This window comes from Caretta caretta, chromosome 7 (genome assembly GCF_965140235.1).
Source record: "Caretta caretta isolate rCarCar2 chromosome 7, rCarCar1.hap1, whole genome shotgun sequence".
NCBI classification, from domain to species: domain Eukaryota; kingdom Metazoa; phylum Chordata; order Testudines; family Cheloniidae; genus Caretta; species Caretta caretta.
In genome coordinates this window covers 100,961,497-100,987,521 of record NC_134212.1, presented here as the reverse complement: position 1 = coordinate 100,987,521, position 26,025 = coordinate 100,961,497, and the positions used below count along the sequence as shown (strand labels likewise).

The following is a 26,025-nucleotide window of genomic DNA, read 5'->3' as shown; positions in this document are numbered from 1 at the left end:
TTTTTGATCTTATGATATCCTGTTTTTTCTTAGTGTATTAGTGGGGTCTGGGGAGAATCGACATTTTGATCCAGAATGCAAGGGTTGAATTTCAGCAGTCAGCAACTACATCTGCTGTGATTGGGGTAATGCAATATTTACTAATGTATTGTATTTGTGGGTCTCTGAATTTGCTTATTCAATAATTCACAGTGATATAATGTCACTGATTAAACAAGGGTAAAGGAGAGTAAAGTTCAAGTGTGTACTCAGCTTTCCTCTCCACACACAAGACTTGTAAGCGACTGAGAATTATAAAGGTACTTGCTGAGTATCATGGCATAAGATACAGACCTTGCTACTCCACAGTACCCCCTGCCAAGCAGTTTTGTAAGGGTTAGAAGCAGATGTTAGATGAAAAAGCCCCATGGTCATAATCTGAGTTATGGGCCAAATTGCAAGTGCTACCAGGGTGAGAAAAATAAGATATGAAGGGAAAATATGCCAAAAAAAGGGGTTAAAAAGCTATGATATCTTTTCAGCCTTCTGTACACTAGTGTGGTAGGAAAATCTTGCTGCAGTGAATGGGGAGGTTTCAAAGAAATCTAAGTTGAACTGGAAATCAGAGAAAAGGAATTGCTCTTACGCTTACCTCCATCGTCCATTTTCCAAAGCAAAACTTCCCTGTCACTTCTGTGTTTTCCCAGTCCCTTCATTCACAGCAGTTATTCCCCTCTCCTGTAGCAATTGCAATTTTGGTATATTACCTACAGCTCAGAAGATGACCATGTTGCTTCTTCATTTAACTCTACGCTGCTTCAAATATCTGCACAAATTGCCTGGCAGGGGATGCTGTAGAGTGACATGGTCTGTGTCTTAGCCCAAGAGGGAATTAGAGTTAGCTCTGTAATTCCCAGCATCTCTTAGCAGCCTGTGGAATGGAAAGCCTAATGATAACTACTGAATTATATTTAGCTTAGATAAGCATAGTTGCTAATGACAGGTTTCAGAGTAGCAGCCGTGTTAGTCTGTATTCGCAAAAAGACAAGGAGTACTTGTGGCACATTAGAGACTAACCAATTTATTTGAGTATAAGCTTTCCAATGAAGTGAGCTGTAGCTCACGAAAGCTTATGCTCAAATAAATTGGTTAGTCTCTAAGGTGCCACAAGTACTCCTTTTCTTATAGTTGCTAATGTGTCTTAATTAAGGATCCATATTTTTCAAACGCTTTTGTTTGCATGTAAACCTCCAAAATAGGGTGCACGTTTTGGGGAAAACATTAAATTTTACAAATTTCCGCAGATTTGAGATGCAGAAATTTAGTATAGTATGCTAGAGTTTTCTGCTTATTTCATTAGGTGTGTGTTATACTTTACCTTTATATGTGCACACCATTAGTTAGCATGTAAGAAAGGCCCCAGAACTATGATCGTTACTCAGGCAGAACTCCCACTGACCTCCAGGACATTTAGCCTGAATAAAGACTGATGGACGAGGTCCAGAGAGAGTTGTTTGCCTGTAAGGATAGAACCCTGTCAACAATCGGAAGGGAACTGTAGTTAAAGCCATATTAAAGCAGAGAGCAGACACAGCTCCTGTTGAACTGCGTTCTGACTTGAGTTGGCCTGTTGATGTGCACAAGGCTAAAGATGTCCTTGTAACTATATATCAAATATGGCAAAATTCTCTGTAATTTTTAACCATATTTTCCCCTTTCCCTGACTTACATGGTACAGAAACATATAAATATAAAACACATGTATACACACCCCTTTATCCACACATACTTCACACACAACTTTTCATCCCAAGGCAGAGCCACAAGTGAAATTCCAATCTGGTAGCAAACTTTCAGAGAACTGTAGTGTTTAGATATAGCCTGCTAAATGTTTATATCTTTACATCCTTCAGTTTCAGATAAAAAAATGTTTACTCCCTTGAGCTGCACTTGCAGAACATACTCCAGGGAATATTGGAACATCCAGGTGCCATGTTGGTACCCCAACCATTTTGAGGTCAGGATGGAAGGGGAATATTTTAGTATTAACATTGAATTTCAAGGTCTACTACAAATGCTGGACTTTATTTAATGTTCTTCACTTAAAATGCTTGAAGGAACCACTCTGCCTCTGTGCTGTCATTATCAGACAGTTGAAAGTTACTGTAATCTTGGTCAGCAGTTTTGAATATGTAATGAGAATTACTTGAACGGTGGATAGTTATATAATTGAATTATGTTGCTGTTGACGTAAAGTTTTCTACTGAAGCAGTTATTGCCACAGAATGTTTTCTCCACCGGAGAAAAAATAGCATTGTTTGCTTTCAAAGTGAAATAACGCCTTGAATTGTATCATTGAAATATACATAAGAGATGCAGCTCAAGTGAGTTTTGTGGTCCCTCTGCTAAAAGGCACACTAGTAGAAATAAGAAAAGAAGTACTTGTGGCACCTTAGAGACTAACCAATTTATTATGCTCAAATACATTGGTTAGTCTCTAAGGTGCCACAAGTATTCCTTTTCTTTTTGTGAATACGGACTAACACGGCTGCTACTCTGAAACTAGTAGAAATAAAAGTACTGTCTCACTGCTGCCCATTATGTGTATTATTTATATCGCATAACTTTCTAATTTAATCTCTTAATACAATTATATGAATTTAGTGCTTGTGACAGTCCAGGTGATCCCTTTCCACAGCCCTGAAGTTCTCTATCCACAGAACTAATTCAGCACAAACAATGCAATAGAGCATCCTCACTGGCCTAGCCAATATATCTCAACCCTGACCTGAAGGGCCAACATCTGTGAGTGAGTGAAAGTCTCCATGTTCTTTCACTTTGTGATGCCTCTATCAAAACTTTTCAAGAATGCCAATGAGAGTCAGTTGTGATTATGGTTTTTCACAGTATTGCTGAAAAACACTCGATTTTCAGAGCTGGGCATACATAGAATTTACCAAAAAAAAAGTCTTAACACAAGGTTGACATTTGCATGGTTGACACGAGGGCCAATCACAATACCAGTCCTTGTGAGCAGAACCTTTTGACTTCTTATCCTTCCATCAAGCAGATATCCTGAGAGAGGGTGAGGAATAGATATGACCATGATCCTACTCATCTGGAGCCACACTTATCTGTAGCGCAGTCTGTCCAATCCTAATGTCAAAACTGGGACATGGGTGGTCTGACCTAGTGGTCAGAGCAGGAGGCAGGCAGGGGCAAAATACCAAAGCAGGCAGTGGGAGCAGGTAGCTCAAGGGAAGCAGCCCCAAGCAGGGGAAACTCAGTTGAATAGACAACATCCTCTTCCTGTGCTTGGTTTAACTAGAAGCAGGGAACCAGTCAGGACCACCCTGAGTTCCACCAATCAGATCCCAGGACTGGAGTCTTCTGGCCTAGTTGAGCTTCTAGTTCTGGCAACTGTTGGCAGGACAGAACTTACTGGTTCTTAAAACCCTGTGGACCAGGTTTGATAACTGTGGTTCCTGGTACCTAATGGATGGCATAGAACATGCACCTCCTGTGGATGGGAAGCACTCCCAGAGACAATTTTTCCAACTGATGCATAATCTCTCCCTTACTCTCCTAGGGATTATGCACCTCTGCAACACAGAGTTGTGTGTAAATCACACAGGCCATACCTGTTTTTAAATATTGGCTGTATATAATCTATCTAATTTATCTATCTAGGTTTTAATATTAGACCCATCATACTGGTATCTGAACATCTCAGTGCTGAGGCACCCCTCAGTACATATTTGCTCATGCAGTCCACCATGTTCTCACTGCTGTTTTTAGCAAGCTAGCTAGATTAAAGCTAGTGCAGGTATGTCTCCACAAGCTCAATCACTACCCCAGTTGTAGTGTAGATACGTACGACATACGACATAAACAGAATTGTTATATTTTAACTGAAAAATCTCCATTCCTGCTATTGATATGTTAGGCAGAAATAGTCAACCTCATTCTCAGGTCCAAGGTTGATTTTGCAGTAATAGCAGTTAGAAAAAAAAAACTTACTCATTTTACAAGTAAAACTAATAGGGAAGTAATTGAGGGATGATAAAAATGGAACCTCACTATGGTTTGAGTGTTTTAGAGTCAATGTTCACTTTTAAAATATTTTTAAAAATGCATTTCTCATTATAAAGTTAATTATGGGATTGTATACATTTAATAGGAAATCTCCAATTTGAAAAGCAGTAATTTATTGTTACACTTTGTTTGACCTTCATGAACCACTTTAGTCTTTTCTTTGGTTCTGCAACTTATGAGGTCATAAAGGTCATAACTAACTTGTAAAAATAAATCTAATATTTTGCGTAAGGCAAGGCCACATTCCACATTCTGTATCGACTGTAATGTATGTATATATCATGCATGCAGACACAGACTGCACAATCTACACAACTGATGTGGTGGATGTAGGAATTTGTCTGTTTACATTTGGAATCACACTTAAAAATAGACTTGAATAAGGTATCAGGTTCCCAACAATGAGTTTTTGGTGAATTGTCTTCCTGTCTTGTCCTGTCTAGCCTCACCCTTGGCCCATGAGATAAGGAGGAGGTATTAGGCCTCTTACCTTTTGAACTTACCCCCAAATTTCCTCTGTGGTAGTTAGTATGCCTAGATCAGAGGTTCTCAAACTTCATTGCACCGTGACTCCCTTCTGACAAGAAAAATTATTACATCATCCCAGGAGGAGGGACCGAAGCCTGAGCCCGCCCAAGCCCAGCTGCCCCAGGGAGCAAAGCATAAGCTACACCACCGTGAGCTGAGGGGCCAAAGCCAAAGCCACAGGCAGGAGGCCTGTAACCTGAGCCCTGCCACCCAGGGCTGAAGCCCTCAGGCTTCAGCTTCGACCCCAGGCAGTGATGAAGGAGTCGAGAATCATAGTTATTGTTAATTCTGTTGACCATCCTGTTGTGGTCACTGAATGGCCACAACCACTGCAGTTAGGTACTCAAATAAGAGTACCCAGGGCTAAACTGTATTGGCTATCTCAAACAAAACAGTGCCTCCAACAGAGCTACAGAATCCCCATACCAAGCCACAAACAATCCCTGAAAACATAATTCCTAGCTTCTGTGATCCCATGGATCTCTCACATCCTCAGCAGTATATCCCTGAGAGCAGGATTTTTTTCTCTCTCATATATGATTTTTTTCTTACCTTGTCATTTATTTGTTCAGTTTTCTATTTTTTTTGTACCCTCACCATTGTTTTTTCTCCTCCATCCCTTTTTTCCTCTTTCCGCTCCATTATATTTTCCACACATTCCTTCCTCCTTTACCATCTAGCCTCCCAATTTCTCTTAGTGCCTTTTGTGAATGCAAAGTATTTCCTACTGGCTGGTCACTTCCCCATACAACCAGCTTCCTCCTGTTGCCCAAGATCTGGAATGAGACATCTTCTGACCTCCTTCAAAATGGCCAGTTGTTGTATAGGTTACCTAGGTCTGTGGCCTAGCACACCTTAAGCCCTTTGTCCGACATGAACTTCTAACATGCATCTCTCATTGAAATACCTGGACGACATTATACTGTTCTCTTAAAAGCAATGCAAGGAAAAATCAGCAGGGACTGTATATTGCTATCTATATCTATTGTTATCTATATTGCTATCTATATCTATTGCCTGTTATTGTGGTTCCCCATCTCTATGGGAAGAGTGAGTTTTATTGAAAGATTTCAAGTTTTGAATGAATCCCTTATTTACAGTCTTCAGATATGATCAATGCAGATATTAGAAAAGCTTCTTTCTAGCAGGTTCAATTGGACAAGAAAGCCATCACCAATCATCTCAGCATATCACCCCTTTCACAATATACTTATTAGGGATAAAATTTGAGAAGCTGTTTACCAATTAAAACAGAATAGATGTTTGAACAAAGTCAGGTGCTCTATTGTTAGCAACAACCATTGTCTGGAAAGAGGGCAGCAGAGAGTCTACTATACTGAATGGAATATATTTCTTAAGCAACATATACAATATGTACACCATGATAGTGGCAGAGATGGAGAACACAAAACACTTTTGCTAGTCATTTTGGATGATGTAGTATACCTCAATCATGGCTCTGCTTCAATCTGCAGCTCAAGAATTATGCAGTCATCCTAACCTCATGAAAATACAAAGCATTTTCATGTGTGTATATATATAGAGAGAGAATGTGTGTGTTAATTTTTATGTGCAAATTTTATACACTTTATAATGATATTTAATAGCATAAAATGTTGGCACCTGTACTGAAAATTGGTGAAGGTTCAGCCATCTAATTTTGAGCAGGTTATGCATACAGGCACTAACGCTTGTAGACAGTTTAATAACAGTATTTGGCACTGTCTCTTCGAGCTGCTTAAACTAATTAATGCATTTGCTCCCTACAGGGCAAAATTGAGTTTTCAGATACATTTATAAAATGATGTGCATGATTGCTAAATATTTCATTATTTTGAGCTATAACGTCTAACTTTTTGTGACAGTAAAGATACAGTATATACTGTTTCATTTGAAAAATGTATGGTAAATCAGAAAATATTATCTGTGTGCTTACATACAGATACATAATTGTTTTATTATACAATATTTTTAGAATGTTAAAAGGTACTCAATAATTTGGCCATCATGCTACAAAGGACCATTATTGCTTTGCTCTCAAATGATGATTTTGGAACCATTCCATTGTTTCCTGTAACTATTCCATGCTCCAGTTAAGTTTGCACAGACTTCTCATTTTATTCCTACAGGTTTTGTAAAGTTCCAGGTCCACCTACCCTGCTGGCCTAACCCGCCTCCTATTCCTCTGCCAAAAGAGGTGGGGGGGGGGGTGGCAGGGGGAATTTGGAGCAAGTCCCTGGCAATGTGGATTTACTTTATTTCATTGATTTAAAAAATGACATCAGGCAATAATTCCCTGAAATCCCTGAGTGCTCAAGGTTAACACTAATCTTGCTGGCTTAAAAAGAGGTTAAAAAAATAATAAGTAACAATTTGATTTGAAATAAACCTTTCTAAAGAAATCACAGTAAACAAAATCTGTTTGCCTAAGGAAACCCTCCTAGCAATCAGCTAGTAACACAACTGCATGTGCTAATGAACCCAAAGCTGTTAATGTGGTTTCTTCAGTTAAATTGATTCATGAATTTTGAAGAGAACATTATCTAATGAATTTTCTTTGAATAGAAAGCAATTAAAAGGACAAATCAGTCTGATTAACCCCAAAGTCACCCTACTGCCACAAATGGTGTACAGTTTGAAATTATATCATAAAAAACTAGAGCAGATTTGCTATCTCTTTGCCCTCTACTAATCCATATAAATTAATGAACAACAAAGTTAATTTCTTTGATGACCCTTTTCTAGTATCACCTGGATTATGCTGATGTTTAATTTGCTTAATGTTATAATAAAGACTAAACAGATTTTTTTCAATGAAGTGATTATCATTCCCTTCAGTTAAGAAGTGATTTTTATTATTTAACACACAAATAATGGTGTATGGGTTTCCTTTAAGAACAAAATCACATTTCATTAGGTTTGCATATAACATAGTCAGTGGCACTCAGTATCAGAATAAGAAGGAAATGTTTTTAATCAGTTTGTTTCATTGCCGAAGGATGAGACTGGTGTTTTCATCATTGTTTGCTTCTTATTTTTTATTACAGTTTGTTACCCACAGTAGAGATGTTTTGTAGTTTTCATCACAGCTTCTGCAAGTGTCTTGGAAGAACAATAGCTGTTAAACGAAACTAAATCCGAAACTACCTATTGGTTTTCTTACTGTAAAATAATCCTTGGATGGAAAGTTAAAACTGTGCAAACAGAGGGGAGAAATGTTCTAATGCATTCATTTATGCAATATTGCAACAGGATGAAAGCTAAAAGCAATTTGATTATTGTAAATTAAAACTAAAATAATAGAAGTTATTTTATTTGTCATGTCCTTATCATTAAGGATGTACTGTACAATGAAGGTCACAGACAGGCCTTATATTTTATAATGTCTAGAATTCTGAACAGTAGCTTGGGGGTCTCTACTATAAAATGCAGTCAGCCAGGATAATACCAAGTCCATTGGCTCTAGGGCTTCTTTTCCAGTGTGTCCCAGCTGAAGTTTGAAATTAACTAGAGATACAAGAGATTTGTAAAATAGGTAGAGTCAGTTATTTCTTCCCTCTTTAATTTGACTCTGTGCTAATTTATATTCTGCCAATTTAATGGAAAACCATATTGTATGAGTTAACAGGATAATTGTACTTGAAGCAAATTAAAAATATAGAAAAATCAAAGCCTTAAATCCCTTTTTTATAGTGATCAATTACTTGAAGCACTCTAATAATCATGTATTTAAATACAGTAATATAGAACACAATAACAGGACTGAATATCTGGCCTGTTTTAATTTCAAATAGAAAAGTTGCTGTTCATTCCATAGTTTGTGTAAGAGTTCTTAATGATCTTTATCTTGGCTATTTAAGCCATCCTTATGAATAGTGTATTGCTGCTTCTTTTTTTCAGATTCATTCACCAGACAAGTGTTATGGACCCTGTTGAGAGATGTGAAATTTGGAGAGGCAGTTTCTTACAAGCAATTAGCAGACCTGGCAGGCAACAGCAAAGCAGCAAGAGCAGTGGGAGGAGCAATGAGAAGCAATCCTGTAAGTTCATGTCAACTTTCAAATAAAGTTGATGGAAGATGGTGGGTTTAGACGGAAAGCTTTGTGGGCTAAATGTCATTAGATTAAATTTATCTGCTATGAAAACTACTCTACCATAAGTAATAAGGTCAGTAAGTGTTTTTAATCAGCATTAATGCATAAACCAGTTTAATATGATTTATTCCCCACCATTTATGGTGTTAGTAGGTTTGAAAAGAAGCATTGCACTTGTTTTAATTTAATTCGTCAACCTATGAACATTTTGCTATTCTTAAACTTTTTTTATACTCTGGGGGATGGGGAATCCTTTGTCACTTAACAGTGACACTTTCTTACAGGATGTGAATGGCTTTTAACTGAGTTATAAACTAGTTCATCCCTCTGGGCCTGAAAATAGTTCTGGCAATGTGAGAGGAGCAAATAGATTCTTCATTCATAAAGGCACAACTAGGACTCATTTTCCCAGCAGCTCAGGTTCTGGATTGTCTGGGCTGGCCAGGTTCTCCCCCCACTTCAGAGGCTGGGCCAGAACCTCAGCTGGGTAAATGGCATAGCTTTATTAAACTTAGTGAAGTTATCAAATTTACATGAGTTGAGAGTCTTGACCTCTGGTTTTGTAAAGTCATTAGTGAGCTGTCTAACAGTTGCCTCAAATACTTTCAGCATACCCAGTTGGCTCAAGGTTTGGCTGGGATCCATCAGTGTGACCTATATATTAAGCTTGAGGTTTATAGGTCCTGGCACATGGGTTAGGTCATTAGAAATCGGCATGTGGAAGGAGAAGAAAGAGGGAGTTTGGCTTCTCAACTCCACTGTATTTGGGCTTTGGGATATTTGCCCCTTCCCTGAGATTAGACCACCCTGTGGGACCAATGGATTCTGGATGTGTATCTCAGTATGACATTGGTTGCCACTTTGGTGCACAAGCTGATGCCAGCGCTGCAGGCCATAGTCAGCCCTTGGTGTCATCTGTCGGATCCACACTCTTTGGGCTAATAGAACAACAATGGTTTCACCATTCATTGTTACACAACAATGGTTTCACCATTCATTGTTACACAAGTACAGAAAGGGGAAGGCCAGAAACAGTAAAGGGGATGTTATTGCCTGTTCATCTTTCCACTGGTGCCCCAGCTACCTGCCTACAAAGACGTTTGACTTGGTTTCTATTAATAACATTGTGGACTTTTCAGCCATTCTTGAGCATTTTTGTTTCTCCTCATTACCAAATGTCCTCAGAATGTGTATCTTTCCATACTTTACTATGTCTTTATTTCTCTGGCATCATATCTGCTGTAATCTTTGACCTTCCATGTTATTTTTATATTCAGTTTCCTCAGGTTTTTCTTTAATAAGGTACATAAGAGACTACAACATATGGTACGAAAGTGAATACAAAAATTTGTATTCACAAGTGGAGGTGACTTTACATATACAAATCATAAAGTTTTGCTTTTCACGGTGACACATACACTGAATATTTATCCTGATCTATAAAGGAAATCTAGCATAACTGACCCACATACTGGGACTTGTAGTTTTAAGAACAGCATGCAGATTTTAATAGAAAATAACAGACATGTAAAAGAAAATCCTTTTGGAATACAATAAAATTATGCATGTGTACTTGTGTAGAATCTATATGGGACCTCTAATTAGAGGTATAGGAGATACGCAATAATGAAAGTATTTGTGTTGGAAAAGACAGGAGCATCATTACAGTATAATAATATTAATATTTTATATTAGCAAGTTTCCATTGTGAAATGTTGGTATGGTATTGTATTAGTATATGCCTTTGCCTAACGCAGTGCAGTAATCTGTAGTATGTTAAAATGTAGTGGTATACCAGGAACAGAAAATACTGTAGCTGCAGCATGGGATGGATCCCATTTTTAAAAATTGCCATAGCTTTGCTGTATATTTTCAGAACTATTTTCATCCTTGCTCACAGGGGAAAAAGCAGGAATTTTCACACCACAACCTGCTGTTACCTCTACTTTGGATGCTGCTGCTCCACTGCAGCCTGAGGGCAAAGCTGGGTACATTTCTAGGCAATAGCAATTACATATCCTTTTGCACAAAACTACATTGTTATTCTTTGAGAACTGTTTCCTGTAGGTTTGCATTGTATTGCCTTGTCTTAATGTACACCATATTGTATTGGAAAGCAATCTATCATATTAAAATAAGTTGTATTGTCAAGTACAGCACAACATATTGACAAAACATGGTATCATACTGTGGTTGCAGATTGTTTCATATGAAAGTCTCATGTGCACTTACAAAATCCTTAATATACTTTTTGTATTGCATTTGCAAACTTTATGAACACAACATCAGACATAGTATATTTGACTATAAGTTAGCTAACTGTTTAAAATTTGCATTTTTTCAATGAGGGAGGGTAATGAAGTTTTAAACCTAACTAAACGCAGTTCATCCATTTTGACATAGTATTAAATATTTTGGTGAAATTGCAGGTTAAGTCCTTACAAGCACTACTGCATTACAACTGCTACATGAATAATATACATGTCTTTATTAAGATGGAAATGCCCTTTTGAGTAATCATAGCTTTTGTATAATGTGCCAAAAATGCATAAATCAGTTGCTTTTACAGCATTCTGAAGAGCTAATTGTTGTTATTGTGTGTCCCCCAATGTGTCCTGAGTTTAAGGATATGCCTGAAAAGAAAGTGTGCAGTTTCAAAAGCCACTATGAGTAAACAGATTTTTGTACATAACATAATGGTTTCAAGTTGAGTGAATACAGGCTATAATCCTTAATGTACCAGCTATGCAAAATACTTACCACAATATATGACATCAGTACTTGTTGGCACATATTATCTGGTTAATGACAGTTAACTGGTACTAGTAACAGTATTCAGAAACATGTATTGTTTTGCAACCTGTCTGATGAATCTATTCTTACACTATTAATCTCCATAAATGTGCCTGTCCAAATATGACCAAAGTCACTAAAATTATAAAACATGATTTCCTGAGGGTTGTCAGTTGTATTATCACTAGAAACAAGGGTTTAAAAAACGGAACTATATGTAAAAACATATCATGACTGAAATCAAAAGTAATAATAAAAAAATGTATGCCATATATTTTCCACCACCTAACAAAATACTTCTCTCTTCTACAAATCATGTCTGGTTGGTGCTTAATTTCAGTAGTATACATTGTACAAGTTTCCTTTGTAGTTAGGTTGCTTCACATAATTCATACAATGACCTTCAACTTTATGAGAAGGTGGAAAAGGTGCCGGCAGCAGCTGAGAGATGCAACATCTTTGCTTCAAATTATGCCAAGGACATGGCAGGGATGGCTCACCTTTTTCAAGAAAAACTTCAAATAGTTTACTGCAGTTTAGATTGATTGTGAGGTCTGTGGTCCTCAAAGGGAACCCATAAAGTTCAATTAAAAATCTCATTAGAATACTATAGGAGGATCAAAAAGAAATCACGGAGACTCATGGGAGATACGGAATGTTGGGCTGATTAGTCCAAGGCCATCATAAATGACTATTCTATGACTTAAATAAGATGTCTTCAGTGGTCTGTTAACAGCAGCAGTAACTGTATAAAGTCTCTTTATATTCTTTCTGCTTATGTTATTGTTCAGGCTAAAACCTAACTAAGTGTATAACTTGACACTAATATCGATCTAACATAAGTCAAGAATATTATTCAACTCACATTTTTGAAATATTCAAGACTGAATAGAGTAATTGTGCATTTAAGAGAAGATCGTGAAGTATGGATTTGAAATGTTGCAAATGCATAAAACTAGTTGTGCATTAATTCCTTAGGTAGCTGGCAATAAACTTGAACACATGCTGGTTCATATTATAGTATTTGTTTCTATCAGGGAATAGGGGAGAAAAAGCAATGGGACATGAGAACACTGAAAGATTATTTTTTGCTAAGTGTGATTTTTGTTGTATGTTATAACTTGATATTTCAGCTGTTTCCATTATGGCCTCACTGATCTATTTTTGACAGTTTGGCAGCTTTCTGTAAGTATTCAGTCCATCAACCAGTATAATAGGATGGTCAGTTTTCTATTGCGTCAAATTGAAAACTCTTAACAAGCAGAGCACCACAGTTGAACACCATTCTGTTTCATCCTCAGACAGAATTTGCTAAATGCAGTTCAGAGGCAATCAATACATTGTGCAGAGAGTTTTTCCCCACCTTTTTCTAAACAAACGCATTATTGAGGAGTTAGTTTATTCACAGATTGCCATGAGCGTTAATGACCACCCGAGTCTTGTTCTGCCAGTCACCTAGATGGCTGTTGATAAAGATTTAGCATCATGTTCTAAGTGTCAGGCCTGTCAGTAGTGCTGAACCATTTGACCAGAAGAAAAAACGCACAGGGAGCTATTGATTACAGCTTCTCAGTGTCACTTGTTCACCAGGATTTAGGTATTGATGAGGCTGCGAGTGAAAACAAGCTCTTTCCCTTGTGGGCCTCTACCCAGAAGAACAAAAGCAAAGTTGGAGAAAATATTCAACTGGAACCTGAATCACAGGGATTCCATTATTGATTGAAAGGCCCCTTCATGTTGTTTTTGTTGGAGACAAATCTATGGGTTTGGAAGTTTTATAGCATTTGAGATAGGGTCTGTGTAAGTGATGGATTCATGTATTGGATGAATTAGATTTCACAGCATGAAGATTTCAATGGAGCTCTAATGTTATGAACTGCTTGGTTATTGATAAAAATTACATTACATGTAGCTGAGGTTTTAAAGCAGAGGATTGGGATAGTATTCCTTCCAAAATGTCCTTAGGGCTCTAATAAATTTTAGCGGGTTTAATTATTTCAGTAGTCTGAAAGTTGTCACCACAATTAAACCAAACTGAAGTGATATTCAATATTTTTAAATTACCGGGTGATTGTAATGCATTTTCTTTAATTATTTCCAATGCTGTGTAGAATGATGCATACGCACACGGTACATAACAAACAAATCATATGCACATCATACATTATGACAAACATGGCATAAATTACCGTATTTCTGCAACCATGGACAAAATTTTATTTATTTTGCACCTTTGATGTCATCACTTGCACTTTGCCTGTTAATCTGTGCCAGTACCACTTCTGGTTCCCAGCAGCGGTAATCTTTTAAATAAAAATAACCTGGCATCAAAACACTTTCTCACCCTATCCTCCTAACTCAAGCAACACCCCAAAAAAGAGGGATCAGATTAAAAGCAGGAATCAAGTTACACTTGCTATAATCTGTTTTGGACTAGTGCCAAGGTTCTAATTCCTTGCTCCCCTCAGAGATCGGAACAGAAGGTGAATCCCACTGGAAATGTGAGATGCCCGGATTTCCTCTTACATATAAAGCATCTGGGTGAGATTTGCATGGTACAGGAGCATGTTAGTGGTGAGCCATCAGGGATCCAGTTTCACTCTATAGAATGATCTGTGCCAGCCCCAGGGTGAATTACAGCAGCCTATGGACTGCTTTAACTTGTGCCAGCTGGCTGTGGTCCCCAAAGGATCATATTTCAGCAGAGAATTGGTGGCATGTCCTTTTCCACCTGAATACGCACTCTACTTCAGGGGGAAGTTGGCATAGGAGTGGAGTTTACACCAGCAGAACAGTGTGCCTCTCCCTCTTTCTCTGAGGGAAATCTCAGCTGGCCAGCTACGGACAGTCTCACTATTTCTTACCACCTGAGTAGCACAAAAGAGCTGAATCAGGAGGAGTGTGTTTGGCCCTTTAGGTTTGCAAGGTATATGACCTTAGCATCAGAACACCCTGATTTATAGAAAAGCTAATTTAAATATCTTTGCATTTTTTACAGTTTATTATTGCTGTTTATACTGTCACTCCAAGACCTGTAGGTAGTAACTAATATAGATTTTATGGATGGAAAGATATCAAAAAGAATATCAATAATTTAAAAAATAACTTAAAGTGTGACTTAACCAGAACACATGATGGTGTGGTGATGTATAAAAATGTTATTGATGCTCACTGGAAATGTCCTGCATAATTCACTTGTGGCATTGCCAGTTGTGAATAAGATCTGTCACATTTTTATACCACCATGTACTACATATGGTCTACATCTAAGTTTTTAAAAATAATTTAACAACCTATATAATATCCATTACCCTAGCTCCTTTTCATCATCAGCTTTTTTTAATCCATTTGCCTTCCATTTCTGTTCAAGGGCTTGATCCTGCAAAGTGCTGAATGTTGAGGGCAATTAGCAGCCTTGCAGCTTTGAGATCCAAGTTCATATTCTTATTTCTAGAGTACTTAAATAAGCATAGTTTGAGCCTTATAAAGGAAAAACTGCAAAGTGGAATAGAAAATGAATCAGTGTAATGTTTTGCATCTAGCCATACAGATTAAGAAAGCTATACCAAATAATCTTGAATCTAAAATGTTCAGCATCTTGAAAGATGCACTTTTTAGTACCTCATTTCCTTTCACAGTTGCATCACTGCATTTGAAATACTATACCGTTACTAAAACAAATGTTGTAAGATTAAAGATGATGTACTGAATTTTTTATGATGTGCATTTCAAGGATGATATATAAACACCAGTAATAAAAAAACATTGCATTTATGTACTTGTCTACATTATCAGTATGTGATGTAATTTTTCATGTGCATTTTTGAAAATCCTTGACATTCTACTGTGAATGATACAAAGCAAAAGGTATAAAACAGTTTCGCAAATTGTTTAGGGTGCAAATTAAATGTATACTGGTATAGGTTTTAAATATACAAAATCAAACTCCGATTGATTTTCTGTTAAATAATTATTATCATAATCTCATATAGTATTTTTCATGAGAAGTTCTCAAAAAAAGTATTATTTTATATATGGGAAACTGAAGCACAAAGAGGTGAAGTGACTTGTCCAAAGTCACTGAGCAGACCAGTGACAGAACTGGGACTAGAATCCAGCTTTCCTGAGTCCCAATCTAGTGCTCTATACACTAGCCAACACTGCCTTCCTTAGTTGTTAAAGTGATAGCAAAGGGATACCTCGCAAACGTTCCATTTTGTAAAACTGCAACTCTGTTCTCTTTATGTATTTTAGCTATTTGTAATGCACCCATTGCTATAGCACTTAGATCCTATACAAAACAGTCAGTATTATCCTTGCTGTATGAATATTATTTTTTCCTTTTGTAAAGTTATTTTCAACATAACCAAATATTCATAATTCAATATCTATTTTTGGTTATGCTACCCTGCTGTTGAATTCTCATGAGCTTCTGTATGCAAACCTTTCCTTTGAGCTTTGGAGAAACACTGACAAAATATATATATCATAGAATCATAGAATACCAGGGTTGGAAGGGACCTGAGGAGGTCATCTAGTCCAACCCCCTGCTCAAAGCAGGACCAATCCCCAATTTTTGCCCCAGATCCCTAAATGGCCCCCTCAAGGATTGAACTCACAACCCTGGGTTTAGCAGGCCAATGCTCAAACCATATGGGTATGTATATCCCAGGACCTGAAACATGATCTTCCTTTTTTCCCATGCGGAATTGTGTTGACTCGTGTCTACACAGATCCATTGCTTTGCAGGACCAGGACTTATGTGAGCCCTTTGTTTTTTATACTACGGTCCAGTTCCTGCCCTGGTTTAGAACAGCTTTGCTGTGCTTTCACTGTGCAAAGGTGTCCTAAAGTTGTAGTCACTGGAAGATTCTCCATCTGCAGGAGGAATTCTAAGGATCATTTAAAATTGCCTTTGTCTCCCCCTCTCCTCTGCTGTGCTGAGTGCTCCTCATTGGCAACTCAGAATCTTGGTGGTGGGGGTCTCTCATGCATGCACATTTTCTTCCCTGACGTGATCAATAACTGTGAAGAGTTCAATAGGGTTGCATGGGATCTAGCTGAGGGCAAAATTTGCCCCCTTTGCTCTCTCTCTTTCCTCCTCCTCCTCACAACTCATAAACCACTTCAAAGATACCTTCACGTATGTGTATCATTCATGTATGATTTATGTATCTCTACTCAAAAAAAACCACAGGATATATTTGTATTTAAAATGGACATGCTTCTCCATCTTCATATAGTCTCGTCTTCACTGCCAAGGAGTATGCAATCCTAAGAAAGGGACAGAGTCAGCTGAAAAACATGCTTTACCATCTTCCAAAATGCAGATTTTGGCAATAGCAGGTTATGTAATTTAGGGCTGCCCAATGAGAGTCATTAACAAATCCGCTAACAAGTTATATGGGGTTTCTGGGCCCATTTACTCTGTTGTTTAATTTGAAAAGTTGTTACCATGAGAACCAGATTGTTTTTGTGCTGACTCTGGGATACAGAACACCTGTTAAACCCTCTCATATCAGCAGTCAGGATTCTCATATAAGAAGTGCAGTTTTATTCGGCACTGGACAAGACAGTGACCACTAACAACTGAAGTTATGTGCCACTGGTATCTGCAGAAAACTCAGCAACATGACAATAATTGATTTTTGCACTCTTAAAACACTGTAAATTTGTGCTTCGCCTGTTTGTTTCAGCATAAGAACATCACATCACTTACAATTAATTTCTTAAAGAGGAACTAGACTCCTTTGTCTGAACTCCATTTGTCTGAACTCTTCTTATACATTTTTAAGACCATGATTCTTGTGAAAGGAAAGCCCTCTTTTCTTCATGGTATGTTTCACTCTGACAAAGGAGGACCATCTCTTGAGTGAGATGGTAGTTCAGCCTCTATGGCTCAGTCATCCCTTTTCCTCATGACGCTGCCAAGAGTGATATTTGTGACAGCAACATTTGTGACCTGTTCACTGGGAACTTGCCTGAAACCACCAACTCATTTCACGTAGACCACCGAAATGCTATCTGATTGCGAGGATTTTTGGTTGCTAACGGTCTAAGCTTTATTTTGGCCACTGGCCTGTGAATGAGACTTCATAACCCATTATCTGTCACTGAGCTGTCCGGTTGTGTGTTTGAGTCTGTTGTGTTGAAGTGCAGGGAGGGCAGAGCAATGGCATTTTTCTCAGAGAACATGCAATATGTTTTACATGGCTTTTATTTGTTATTCGGGAGGAGACCATTGCCTCCTCTTTAAGAACCCTAACAATCTCTCCATGTCCCCCTCTTTTTAATCCCTTATCTCTGTACTCAAAACCGTATGTTTATTTTTCCTGCTCAGAACTAGGTTAGTTTCCTCTTCAGAGCCCACCAGTGTCACTACTTAATTGCCCAGAGGTGTGAGTACTGAGTGATAAACACTCCTTTCCTACAAGGTCTGAGTGTACTGTGTCCACTGCATTCCCAGCCTGCATCCATCCAATGAGCCAGAAATCAGTCCTGGACTTGGCAACTGATATTCCCATGTACTAATAAAACAAATGGCCACTTAATATTTGAATCCACAGGTCACCAATAATTTAGTGGCACATTAGTAGCCATCCTAACCCCTCTGTCCTTGGTGGGCCTACCCATGTCTGGTTTCTTTGCGCACTGACTGGTGAATGGTAAAAGTGACTGGTGTTGTAGGCTATTCTCCTGAGCTAGAGGCTGTCTTCCCACATCTGCTGCTCCTATATTCTGTTGTAAGAGCTAGGGGACAGGGCAAGCAGATAGCAGCAACCACAGACAAATCAGAGCTGGATGTGGAGCCTGACTCTGTGCCAGCACTTGCTCCTGCACGGTGCCCAGGCCTTACTGGCACCCAGCCAGGGCCCGCTAGGGTGGGGTTTATATTTCTGACCGGAGAACCACAAGAACTACAATTCATAATAATCTCAAGAAAAGACAGACAAATGATTCAGAAACCTTATTTTTGTATGTGAATGTATTTTGCAGGTTCCGATTATAATACCATGCCACAGAGTGATTTGCAGCAGTGGACAGACTGGCAACTATGGAGGAGGAACTCATCTGAAACAGTGGCTTTTGTCACATGAGAAGCATCAGAAAGAAAAGTTAGCATATTGATGCAGTTCAGCCACAGCTGTTATACAGCCAAAACACATAACCAAAGATACTTGGCTTATAACAAGCTTTCAGAACACACAGTAGAATTCAGGAAAATGGTAAATATTTGAGTGACATATAAATATAATACAACATCCGAAGTGAAATGTGTGGTGGCACTACTATATTAAAAAAGCTGGATGTGTCCTAGGGGACGCAGCTTGTATGCCCTTTCTTGTTTTTACATTTTACAGCAGAATGAGTACAGCGGACTGTGCCTGTTGTGCATGTATTTTGTTCCCATCTCCAGTCCTGTTTTGTTCTATTTTTAATGTCCATTAAAGCAAGGATAAGGGAGTAGGAGGGGCATGGCAAATGTTAGGTGCAACTGCCCCTCTAAGGAAGCATCTGGCTCACAGAGGGGACAGCCGGCAGTCTGAAGCCTTTGCGTGTTTCTGAGAGCAAAATGAAATGCAAAAGCTTCAGCACACACCTCCCTGTTCCTGCCTAGCTTTGTATTTGTCCAGATTGTACCTCTGCCAGGATTGTTGCCCAAGATTCTCCTGTTTTTCTTTGATGTTTGAACTGTTGAAATGATGTTTTACGTAAACAGTTGTTAATTAAACACATTGAGAATCATTCAAAAGGAAATGGCTATTGAATTGCCTATTCACAGCTTTTCTTTTCAAATTGTTTGAGATGCTTAAAAGATACGAATAAAAATTATTCTGTCTCTATTAACATTGCAGTAAGTAGACAGAAAAGTAGATGCTGGTAAATTATTTTATGCCATATAAAGAGCTTTTTTCAAATTAAGCAGTTGAGTTACCATAGTTTTCTCAAAAATTTAAAATTGTGTTATTTTTTTGATCAGTAATATTGTGATTATTACTTATTTTATTTAGCTTTCATGTGCGTTATACAATACTCTGAGTAGTTAGGGAAAAAGCTTTTTTTCATATAGGTTATCCATAGAAAATATAGGCAGTGAAAGGATATTGAAGCTAAAATTTCTGATTATTTAAAAAGGATTCCATGAAAGTAAAATATTACAGACTACCAAGAGCTGAAATTTTCAGTCTGGGAGTCATAAATTATAACATGGAAATACTGATTTTATGGGGTTTTTTTCATATTCTTGTAGGTGTCTCTTTAGAAAGCTCATTGCTAACAAAGAAATTAATGTATTATATTACAATGTATTACTTTGTTAATGCAGCATTATTGATATCTTACCTTTTTAATAAAGTTATGTTATGCATGTACATGTTTCTGTGTGTATGTGTGTAAATAAAATGCAGTACATGATATATGGAGAAAATAAACTATACCCAACTGTACAATATAAGGCTGTATTTTTATCAAGGGTTTCTGGTGGCAATATAAACCAAGAAAGCAAAGCTCAAGTGGTTTGTACATGTCACCAGAACCCTGAGATAAAAATATAGCCTTATAATATGTACAGTTTGGGTGTATTTTATCTTTTATAATATGTGGATACCAACAAGCAAACACAGTGCCTTGTGTAAACTTTAAACTTTTTCAAATATTACATCACTTGCTGCTTATCTGTAGATATTTACATTTGTTTTGCCATAAATTTGTCATCCTTCCTCTGAAATAGTAAATGTGACTGTCATGAAGACACTATCATTGAGTACAGTAACTGTAAATCATTTAAAGTGTAGAGGAACAGATTTTTAGCAAAACCTCAACCCATCCTCCAGTTTTGTACTTTAACTTCCATGCACAAATATTTTCATGTACAATTTTGTGTCCACAACCTTTTGTAGGTGCAATTTATATCTTTAGACTGTCTTAAGTACTTGATTGTACTCGGGTACTTAAACATCTTAATGGCATCAGCTGGACCCACTGTTATTTGAGCCCACTAGTTTGTGATGATAAAATTGAAAACCAGGAAAGTGTTAAAATTTACATTGTCTATCATAACATATCAAGAACTAAACATCATAATTTCATACTGTAAAACATAAGGCTATAAAAAATAAACTATATTTGGTATACAAGTTGTTTGCCAACATGTGTATAAGAATACAATTATAAAATAAGTATATTTGATCCTGATACTTTATTCTGATTTTTCCCTTTTGTGGAAAATTTTTACTTATCTAGATGATAAGTGAAAATTAGGTTGAAAAATATTGCAGGGATTTAGCAGCATGCCATTAGTTTCAGCTGTACAGGAAGGAGCTTTAGAATGATGATAGAAATTCACTTATAATAAGCATACAGTTTTGTTGTCTGAGCAGCGTACATTTATGAGCTTGCATACTGATGTTTATTTTTGTGTTGTAGGCCAAGCTACATGTTCTTTGTCTACATGTTTTCCAATAGAGGGCACTACAGCTTAGAAGAATTAGATGCATGTGTTTTACAATGTGTTTAGACCCTCATTCACCACTTTTTTTCCTACTGTTTAAGAATGAATTTGAAAATGAACAGCAGAGTTGAAATCTCTGAGCTGCCCCATTTGCAATGCTTCAGACAGTCTGCCTCAGGAATTAGCTGTCTAGTGTTATTACAGTCCTGCATTCTGCATCCCATGTATGTATTGTGAAAGGTGCTGTAGTTAGATAGTAAGATGAAGAATGGCCTTTCTTTGCCAGTGATTTCAGAGATTGCTAATGATGCCCAAACTTCAGACTGTTATGACCATTAATGAAGGGCACTATGACACTAGAACCTCTAGGGGTTCTGTTTTAAGGAGGGGAATCCACATTTCTGCTTAGGTATACTGTTAGCATTCTTCTTTGTGGTAATAATGCTGATTTACTTGTATGATGTCTTGATTCTTTGCAGTACTCTGGGAAGATGACCCTCTATCATAAAATACTTAGAACAACACAAATGAGCTATTGAGAATTTTCACACACTGAAACTACACATCAGGCAGTTACATTAGGACTCTTCCATGTAAGCGACAAAACATATGTGTTGATTACAAGTGTTTCTGAATTATCAGAAGCAACTTTAAAAATAATGTATCAGAAAAAAACAAAAACAAGGAAGACTGCGGTTTGGTTTTGGCCTGTCTCTGTTGTGTCACAGCAATACAAAACCAGTTTTCTGTTTTCTGTCTCTGAGGGTTTTCTCTGCCTTGTCATAACAGTCTTGATATATGCCCTGAAGTTTCCACTAAAGAAGGCAACAGCATGGTTCAAACTGGCATTGTTTTGTACAGCTCTGTGTACTGCTATGAGAAGCCAGTAGAAATTAACATAAAAAGCAATCCCTTGGAGTAGCCTAAAGCCTATTCTGGCTAGAGGTCATAGCATAGTTTATGAAAATATAGAACTAAAGAAAAAGTATTTTAAAAAAATCCAAATAAAAAAAACCCTAGAAACAAGAAAGCTATGTTCTTTTTTACTTGGAATTGGGTTCCACTGACCTATCAAGTTTCCTCCTATTCAGCCTTGCAGTGCTTTGAACTGCTGACATTGAGACACTGTGCAGCCAGGCACGACAGCTGGCTCTGCAGCATCTAATACCAACACATGCTGTTTTAGCCCATTTCCAGAGACTAAGATAATGAAAGATTCAAAAATAATATTTGTTTTGGCGGAACTACATTTATAATGAAATAGATGCCCTTGACCATGGGAGAAACTGAATTTTGCAATGGGTAATTTTTTTCCTCCATAAAAAACATCATCTACAGCAAACCTAAACCCAACAGAAATATTTTAGAAGAAATATGTTGTGCTTCCTGTATCAGATATACAATAAAATTGCATTTACACTACTTGTTCTGTTTTATGCCCAAATGAAAAATGCAGATTACATCCTATGTATCAGTACCAAATGGTAAAGGGCCTCAGGCTTAAAGGTTGTTACAGATCACTTTCATGCAAGCACACTTTTTGAAGTAATGAGCTCATACTGTAAGCATCTTAAACACTAAACCAATTCATTGTAGTTATAAGGACATTTTTAGATCTATGCCCAAATTCTGTTCTCCCTGTTCATGCAAGCAGACCCATGGGAATTAGTGAGACTTCTTGTCTTGGTCAGATGAGAAGGATTTGGCCTATAAAGTGTCTCTTTAATTCTTCTTCAATAATTGCCAGATACCAAATTATACTATGTCCACTTCCATATTCTTTAATTGGTACTTGATGTTAATTTTACAATGTATCTACTTAATAACGAACTGTGGACATGCCAGATGAACGATATTATTGTTGTCCGTATGATCCAGATGTTAAGTTATAAACATGCTAAAAACTGAATAGCAACATCAAACTACTGTTATTTATAAATGTTACCAGACATTTATCCTTTATCATATTTCTCAATGTTTTACCAAATTTAAAATTTGATAATCCTGACAATTTGATTGTGCTGGATGTGATGTACACTATAGATACATTTTGTATTAAGTTGTATATTCTGTATGTATTTGAGTGTGCTCATTGTGAAAGGTAGTGTTTCAGGACTGATTTTCCTTTTAAAAAATGCTATACAAGAATAAAATCTATAAAAAGAGATTGCTTAAAAACTTAAAGCCCACTAATCCAATGGGAGTCCTGTAAGATTTATGTATTATCTCAAGAGTAATTGCTCAGTAACAATCTTATAGGAATGTAAAGATCCTAGAAGAATTGCATTTCCAGATTTAATTGTAATTCCTGTTATATTTTTATAGAAATTGAATAGAATTGTATTTTAAATGCTTCTCTTTAATACTCTTTTCCCCTTGTTCCGTCACTGTAGATCTCCTTTTCTGTTTTACTGTGACTTGCCTCGAAAACAGTGGAAAATATTACTGACAGTACATTCAGTTGCTATTAAAGTGGGCAGGATATTTCAGTTACACTGATGTGCAAATCGGTCATACCATCTTTATAGCTCGTCAAAGGACTGTGTGCTATTTCTGTTTCAAATAACATACATAGTGTATGAGTAATAAATATGCTTAATACAGGATGTGAAAAAGTAGGAGCTTTTTTCCAATTTTTTCCCACAGATTGTGCCGGAAGGCCTACCATAATAAAAACTTCCTCCATCCCATATTCTTAATAGTTTTAATGTTTTGTGGTTCTTCGTACTAATGCATTTTGTTCACATTTTTCTTTTCATTGTTCACTATTCATCAGCACAGGAGAACATTTTATTACTCTGAGAGGTTTTAGGATATAAAATAGTTTGCCTTTAAAAATCTTGATCTTGCTTGTTGGTGGGTGGGTGTTTTTTGTTTCCGTTAGGTTTTTTTTTCCCCCTGTTTAGTGGGCTTTTGATTAAAAAGTTGGTGTTTAAGAAGCTGAAGTTAACAACAGTTTTATTCTTTATCAATGTTGGAAACATGAAGGTTTAAAATGAGCTCTGTACAGAATGCTGATCCAGAACAGTCTCTGGTCTGTGTGAAGTAATGTGTAGGTGGCAGTTAAAAGCTGAGGCCAGAGACTGGAGAAACTGCAGGTACTGATGTGTCTTTAAGTGACTAAGGGAAGTAGTCCAAAGTCTTCTGGACCAAGTGGCACCAGCTGCAGACAGATGGGGAATGTCTGGGCTCCATCACCCTCAAGTCTGCTCAGACAAGGATCTATATATTAGGGTGGAAGAGTGGATAAGAAAGTAAGAAATGGTAGCTGTGTGGTAAGGTGAAAATTGACGTGAGCACAGTGTACTTGACAGTGCCTTTGATTGATGAAAGGATATTGTTAACAAGCCTTTAAAGTTTCTCATTAATGTTTTTTCATTGAAAAAAGCCACAAGAAAAAAATTCCACATGGACAGTAATTAAGATCGATCCCATACAGTATGTTTAGTTATCAATTTTTAAAACCTCTTTAAGGACCTTATTTAGTTATTTTAAACCGTGCTTTTTATTTGTTGCAGTGAACAGTCCTTGAGTGCTACAAAATTGTGTTGTGAACACTGCAAAAACTACTACTAATAAAAAATACCAAAGCCCATTTAGTTGTGTTTTTGAAGGCTTTGCATAAGTAAGTTTGAATTGGAAATACAGAAAACCAGACAACAGTAGGCCAGATTCACTGGAACTCTTGTCTGCTTTGAGTCATCAGAGCAGCACAAAGGAGGCAGAATGTAGCAGTGAATCTGGTCCAGTATCTGTAATGTGTAAAGTATGTTGCTTGAACTATGACACTATCCTTCTTTCCTTTGTGAAATTATCACGGTTGTTTTTTGTTTACCTGGAAGTACAGTGAGGTAATGAAAGTAGTTGGAGTTATACGTCCTTTTCTCACTGATGAGGCATCAATCCACTATCCTAAATTCGATGGGAGTTCGATCCATGGAAGCACTTGGTCTCTGCATGGCACTTGGCCATATCCCAGACAAACACAAATTGAAGTTAAAGAGTGGCTGAAAAGGCCAATATTTAATTAAAACAACCATACCATTAACTCCAAAAGTGATGTATTTATAATCATTGAAAAGTGGAAGCCCCTTCATCACCTGCATTGTTACTCATCTAATAAAAAGTAGCCTTGTAATAATAATAATTTTCACTTTCCAATGAGTATCAAGACTACCTCATTCAAAATATAAAATCAGTTGAAAACTGGCCATTTCTGTAGTTCTTTAACTTCAGTTTTGCTTGTTCTCCTTGGAGAGTGCCCTCAGTACAGCTCCTCTACGTTATCATTAAGAGTGAACTACTACATTTAAAGGGGAGGGGATATTGTGCTTGGTCAAAGAGATAGAGGGAAGGGGAACAAAATGGTTTGTTTTTTTTTAAATCCAGATGAATTTGACTCAAATTTTAAAAAATCTATCTGGCTGGAAAAAGTACCATTGTGCTTACAATGTGTGATGTTTTGAAATGGTGGTGTTTTCATTTGTTTGGTTTTGCTGTGGCTACTGAGCTAATGGATAGTTTGACACACACAGATCAAGGCCAACATTTTAAAAAATGAAACCTAAAACTAGGCCCTTAAATCCATATTTAGGTACTTAGGATAGATTTTCAAAAGTGTTGAGCTTTTGAAAATATCTAACGATAGATTTATTTATTTTTAAATGCTGGACTGTTCTTTTTTGGAAGCTGATAGACAACTAAAAGTCTTGCTAAATACTACAAAAATCTGAAATACAATAAAATCATCCTCCATAATGTCCAAAGGAGTCAAATACTATAATCTCGTTAGAATGAGGTAATGGTAAACAACGTTTGATTACAAGGACATCTAATATTTACTAATAGCTCAAACATTATTTCTTATGAGGTTGGAATAACACTTTGCTCCCAAAGTGTCTGCATCTTAGTTATAATTCGTTGTAAAGTACGTTAGGATTATCTGGAATGAAAAGCAGTATGTAATCTACTGTGTTATTAAATTAATATTTGGTGTTAGAGCTTCTATTCTGCAGGTAAGGTAAGACCATCAACTTCCTTTTTAATAATATAATACCTGACCAAACAGTACTTAAATGCACACTT

The 26,025-nt window shown here is 37.1% G+C and overlaps 1 protein-coding gene across 1 annotated transcript in view; it reads left to right on the top strand.

Moving 5' to 3' along the window:
* MGMT (O-6-methylguanine-DNA methyltransferase) overlaps positions 1-19,861 on the top strand; it is a 311,394-nt gene extending 291,533 nt beyond the window's left edge. The window contains exons 5-6 of the mRNA XM_075131014.1: positions 8,503-8,642; positions 18,486-19,861. Coding sequence (XP_074987115.1) covers positions 8,503-8,642; positions 18,486-18,617 — 272 coding nt within the window. The 3' untranslated portion in view covers positions 18,618-19,861. The remainder of the gene's footprint in view (positions 1-8,502; positions 8,643-18,485) is intronic.
* The last annotated feature ends 6,164 nt before the right edge of the window (positions 19,862-26,025 follow it).